The sequence below is a fragment of the Trichechus manatus genome, unplaced genomic scaffold (genome assembly GCF_000243295.1).
Source record: "Trichechus manatus latirostris isolate Lorelei unplaced genomic scaffold, TriManLat1.0 scaffold00118, whole genome shotgun sequence".
NCBI classification, from domain to species: domain Eukaryota; kingdom Metazoa; phylum Chordata; class Mammalia; order Sirenia; family Trichechidae; genus Trichechus; species Trichechus manatus.
Genome location: NW_004444054.1, coordinates 274,172 through 279,415, shown reverse-complemented (window position 1 = coordinate 279,415; position 5,244 = coordinate 274,172). Strand labels below are relative to the sequence as shown.

At 40.7% G+C, this 5,244-nt stretch overlaps 1 protein-coding gene across 2 annotated transcripts in view; it reads left to right on the top strand.

Moving 5' to 3' along the window:
- Positions 1-5,036, top strand: part of FLT3 (fms related receptor tyrosine kinase 3) — a 77,662-nt gene extending 72,626 nt beyond the window's left edge. Inside the window, exon 23 of one of the 2 annotated variants that reach the window (XM_004384142.2) lies at positions 4,403-5,036. In XM_004384142.2, the coding sequence (XP_004384199.1) occupies positions 4,403-4,525 (123 nt within the window). In that variant the 3' untranslated portion in view covers positions 4,526-5,036. The remainder of the gene's footprint in view (positions 1-4,402) is intronic. The other variant, XM_023738494.1, reaches the window with a different exon arrangement.
- The last annotated feature ends 208 nt before the right edge of the window (positions 5,037-5,244 follow it).

Here is a 5,244-nt window from a genome sequence, read left to right as displayed (position 1 = left end):
ACATTTTTTGGGGGAGTTAGTTCTGACTCCTAGCAACCCTATGTACAACAGAACAAAACACTGCCCAGTCCTGCGCCATCCTCACAATCGTTGCTATGCTTGAGCCCATCATTACAGCCATTGTGTCAATCCATCTTGTTGAGGGTCTTGCTCTCTTTCGCTGACACTCTACTTGTGGACTAGGGAAGGAAAAATGACCCTCAGAGAACAAGTGAGAGAGGAAGAGGACTACACAGAGAAAACATAGGTTAATACTTCTAGATATAACCCAACCCCAAGAGCATGGGGTTAGATCAGAGAGATCATTGAATAACACGCTAAGGCATTATTTAGACAATGGGGAGCAAGTGAAGATTTTGAAGATGGAAAAACATACTTCAATCTTTATCTTTAAGATCCAGGTCAAATATTCTTTCCTCTGCAAAGCCTCCTCCAACTTCCCTAGTTAGAAGTTTCCTTCTTCTGAATTCCTGTAACACTTTATATGTAAATCTATATGAGACATGTATCGTATTGTATTATGATTATGCAGGACATCATGTCTGTAATGGGAAAGACAGGTGGTTGTTGTTACATGCCATAGAGTTGATTTTTGACTCATAGCAACAGAGTAGAACTGCCCCATAGGGTTTTCTTGGCTGTAATCTTTACGGGAGCAGATTGCCAGGTCTTTCTCCCATGGAGCACCTGGGTGGGTTCAAACCACCCACTTTTCAGTTCGCAGCTGAGTGCTTAACCACTGTGCTACAAGGGCTCCTTATAATAAGTCCTTTACCAAAGTTTAATCCCTATAAATGCCAGTGTGACTTACTAAAGCACAAGCTAGGAGAGGAACACAGGGAAAGAGTCTGGTATGTTATACTAGATAGTTTAAGATGACAAACCATTGAGTTTCTCCTTCAGGCAGCAATGGCCTCCCGCTCCTGCTTGGCCGTGAGAAGCAGTGTGGTACAGTGGTCGTGAACACAGGGTGTAGGTAGCATCCGACCGCTGGGTTTCAAAGCCAGCCTGTGCCTCCTAGTAGCTAAGCAACCCTGGGCCAGTGACTCAGACTCTCAGTTTTATTCCCTCTGATTCCCTCCCTGTAGAGGAAAGATAAGGAGCCCTGGTGGCACAACGGTTAAGCGCTCAGCTGTTAACTGGAAAGTTGACGGTTCAAACCCATCCAGTGGCTCCGTGGGAGAAAAACATGGCAGTCTGCTCCCATAAAGATCACAACCTAGAAAATCCTATGGGACAGTTCTACTCTGTCACATGGGGTTGCTATGAGTCAGAATCAATGCAACGGCACCCAACAACAACAATACTTCCTTTGGTGACCCTTTGTGTTTCAGAGTAGAACTATGTTCCATAGGGTTTTCAGTGGCTGATTTTTCTAAAGTAGCTCACCAGGTCTTTCTTCCAAGGCACCTCTGAGTGGACTCAAATCCCTCCAACCTTTCAGTCAGCAGCCTAGCACTTAACTGTTGTGCAACCAGGGCTCCTTAATAGATGGGTGGGTTCTATTATTACCTGTTTTGCAGATGAGTCAATCTCAGTTGACTTACAGAGAGGTTAATTAATTTGCCTAAGGTAACGCAGTAAGAGCAGAAGTGGGATTTGAATAGAGCAGTCGGGCTGTGCTCTACGCTGTTAACCACTATGGCGTAGTCCTCTCTAGTTTACTAATAATTTGTATTTTATTAATATAAATTAATATTAATAGAGTATACAAATATACTGCTAAAGCCTACAAACTCTGAAGGGAATAATTAAGAAAATAAGAGAAAACACAAATATCTGGAATGAAAAGGAGAGTGTAACTCAGGATAGAGAGATCATTTTAAAAACTACAAGAAAATCCTATGTACTTCTTTATATGGATACATTTGAAATCCTTGGGTTTCCAGTTTTTATAAGAGAATGTATTCATGTATTACTTGTGCAATTAAAAAGTTCATAGAAAACTCATTTATAGAAGTGGAAAGGAAGCCATTAACAGGAGCAATGAGGCAGAACCAGACCCAGGAACTGATGGGCTATGGGTTAGAGATTGAGGGGTTAGAGATGGGTGTGAAACTTGCAGATTGTGTGACTGGGTGAATGACAGTGTGTTCCATGAAACTGTAAACACAGGAAGAAGGGAGGTTTTGGAGGTCACATACTGTATAATGAATTTGGTGTGTGTATGTTGGAGTATGTACATATACATATTCGGAGTGTTGTCAGTATTTATGTGATAGAGTTCATTAGCAGTATCGGTCACTACCAAGTCAATTCCTGCTCATGGCAACCCCATGTGTGTCAGAGTAGAACTGTGCTCCAGAGAGTTTTCAGTGACTGGCTTTTCTGGAAGTAGATTGCCAGGCCTTTCTTTCAAGGCACCTCTGGGTGGACTTGAACATCCAATCTTTCAGTTAGCAGTTGAACGTGTTAACAGTTTGCACCACCCAGGGACCAGGGCTTATTAGATGGTTAGAAATTTAGTGTGAAATATATGTTTAATTAAACAGCATCTAAGATGGTTAAGGAGCCCTGGTGGCATAGTGGTTAAGAGTTGGGCGGCTAACCAAACAGTCAGCAGTTCAAATCCACTGGTCGTTCCTAGGAAACCCTGTGGGGCAGTTCTATTCTGCCCTATAGGATCGCTATGAGTTGGAATTGACGGCAACGAGTTTGTTTTTTTTGGTTTTGGTAAGATGGTTATGGTCATAACCAAATGCTATGTCTGCTTCAGGAAAGACAAAAAACAGGTATTAAGAGTTATAGTTTGTCCTTAAGGGTATGAGCAAGCTGTTACTGTGCAGCACTGGGTTCATAAGGATATATTTTTTCCATTTTCTAGGGAGAAAAATTAACATCAGGAGACAGTCCAGTCAGTTAACACTATAACTATCAAAAAAAAACTAACAAAAATAAAGGAAATAAATAGAAGCAAAGCTGGAGGGAGGGAGGGAGTCTGTAGAATATAAATAAAGAATGCAGGATCCCTAAAATACAAAGAACTCATATAAATCAATTAAAAAAAAAACATGTATAGCCTAATATAAGAAAGCAAAGGAGAGAAACAGGCTATTGACAATGAAATACAAAGAGCCATTAAATATAGGAAATAACAGCTTTGCTTATAATAGAACATACACAGGTAAGGGGCCAAACGTGTTGCTTATCAAAGGGGCAGAGATGTAAAAGGCTGTTAATACCACTGTTGGTCGGAGTCTGGAGAAAACCGTGCTCCTAGGAACCGTTGGTAGGAGTAGAAATAAGTACAGCCTCTCTGGCTGTCTGGCAGAGTGTATCACAATTCAAATGTATATTCCCTTTGATCCAGCACTTCCATATCCTTCATTTACCCCAAGGGCAGAGTAGGTCAAGTGTACACATTTCAGTTTGTATTATACAACCAACCCACCAAAAGGTTAATTATGGTCCATCAGTACTGTGGAACCCTAGGCTGCCATTGAAAAGATGACATGTAGCCATCTTTAGCGAATAGTGAAAATATGTAACATATGAACAATGTAGTAACAGTACATTGGTAATTTAAAAATAAGGCTCTAGAACCATATACGGGGCAGTGGTGGTTCAGAGGCAGAATTCTCGCCTTCCGTGTAGGGGACCTGGGTTAGATTCCTGGCCAATGCTCCTCATGTGCAGCCACCACCCATTTGTCGGTGGAGACGTGTGTTGCTTTGACGCTAAAGAGATTTCAGCAGAGCTTCCAGACTAAGATAGATTAGAAAGAAAGGCTTGGCAATCTCCTTCTGAAAATCAGCCCATGAAAACCCTATTGATCACAACGGTCCAATTCCATTGTAAGATCGCCATAAGTCAGGGGCCGACTCAATGGCAGCTAACAGCAAAAACAGAACAATACAGAGCCTGAACCTCCGGATGCAAAATTGTGTGTGCCTGGCAAGATACCTTATAATGGTGGTTATTTCTGGTGATTTTAGCTTTTTTCTTTATGCCTTTATTGCTTAATACTATCTGTATGAACAAGTATTATCTTTATCATCAGAAGGGAAAAGTAAAGCTATTTTCACTTGGAAAAAACAATTTAAAGCTACTGAACTCCCAAGCAAAACTTCATGATCCAGTCCCCTGTATTAGTTGCATAGTGAACAGATCTCTTTTTGTGGTCTGTCTCTTATGGTTTCTCTGCATTGCTTTTGGGTTTCTAGAATGACATTTGAGTCTCAGAGTAGAAACAAGAAGGAAATAAAATATTTTACTATGGCTTGATTTCTCCATGAATAAAAGGGCCCAAATTGCTTCGTCAGTTAATATGTAGACTACCCTCTAAGACCTATGCCTGATAAAAGTAGGAGTTATTTTATTTTATATGATTTGCAATAGAGACGCATGGTGCTGAAGTCTTGAGCAGATAGTAACCAGTATTCTGTCTCTTTCTCCTATTCAGATGTATCAGAACATGGATGGCCGTATCTTGGAACGTCCTTCCATCTACCAAAACAGGCGACCTTGCAGCCAAGAAATGAATTCAGGGGCACCCTCTCCACAGGCTCAGGCTGAAGATTCATAGAGAAAAACAAATTAGTCTTAAGAACTTCATTCCCCGCCTACCTTAAAGAGGCTGTAGATTACCAGAACGAGGTTAAGTTCATCACTAAGAAAAAATCTATTATCAACTGCTGCTTTGCTGGACTTTTCTCTAGGAGCTGTCTGTATTTACTCTTGTTTTCAAAGGGACTTTTGTAAAACCAAACCATCCTTGGCACAAGGCAGGAAGAGCTGATCATCACCTTCCTTGAGCACCTCCACCCAAAGGTCTTCTCTGGCTGGCTGCGTGAATATTGTGTACCAGAAGTCGAGTATATTCTTGTAAATATATAAAACAAAAGCATTTTGCTAAGAAGCTAATATGATTTTCTAAATCTATGTTTTAAAACAATATGTAACTTTTTCAGCTATTTAGTGATATATTTTATGAATGGAAATAAAATTTCTACTATAGAAATGTTTGTTAGTGAATTATTTACATGGGATATTTCGGGCAATAGTTAACTGAAGTTCATGAACCCAGTTAAATGGTGTGTGTGTTTAGTTTGTGCATGCTTGTGTGTGTGTGTGTGCATTTCTGTTGAGAAGGGCCATTCTTTCCTCAGATTCCTAAAAGGCTCTGGGACTGCCTTCCAAGCTAGGTTAAGAACAGCTTCTCTGGAGTATTCCTCCAAGAGAGTTTGCTCTTCATCTTTGGAGCCAGTTATTGTTGGTGCGATCGTCGATTCTGACCCATAGCAA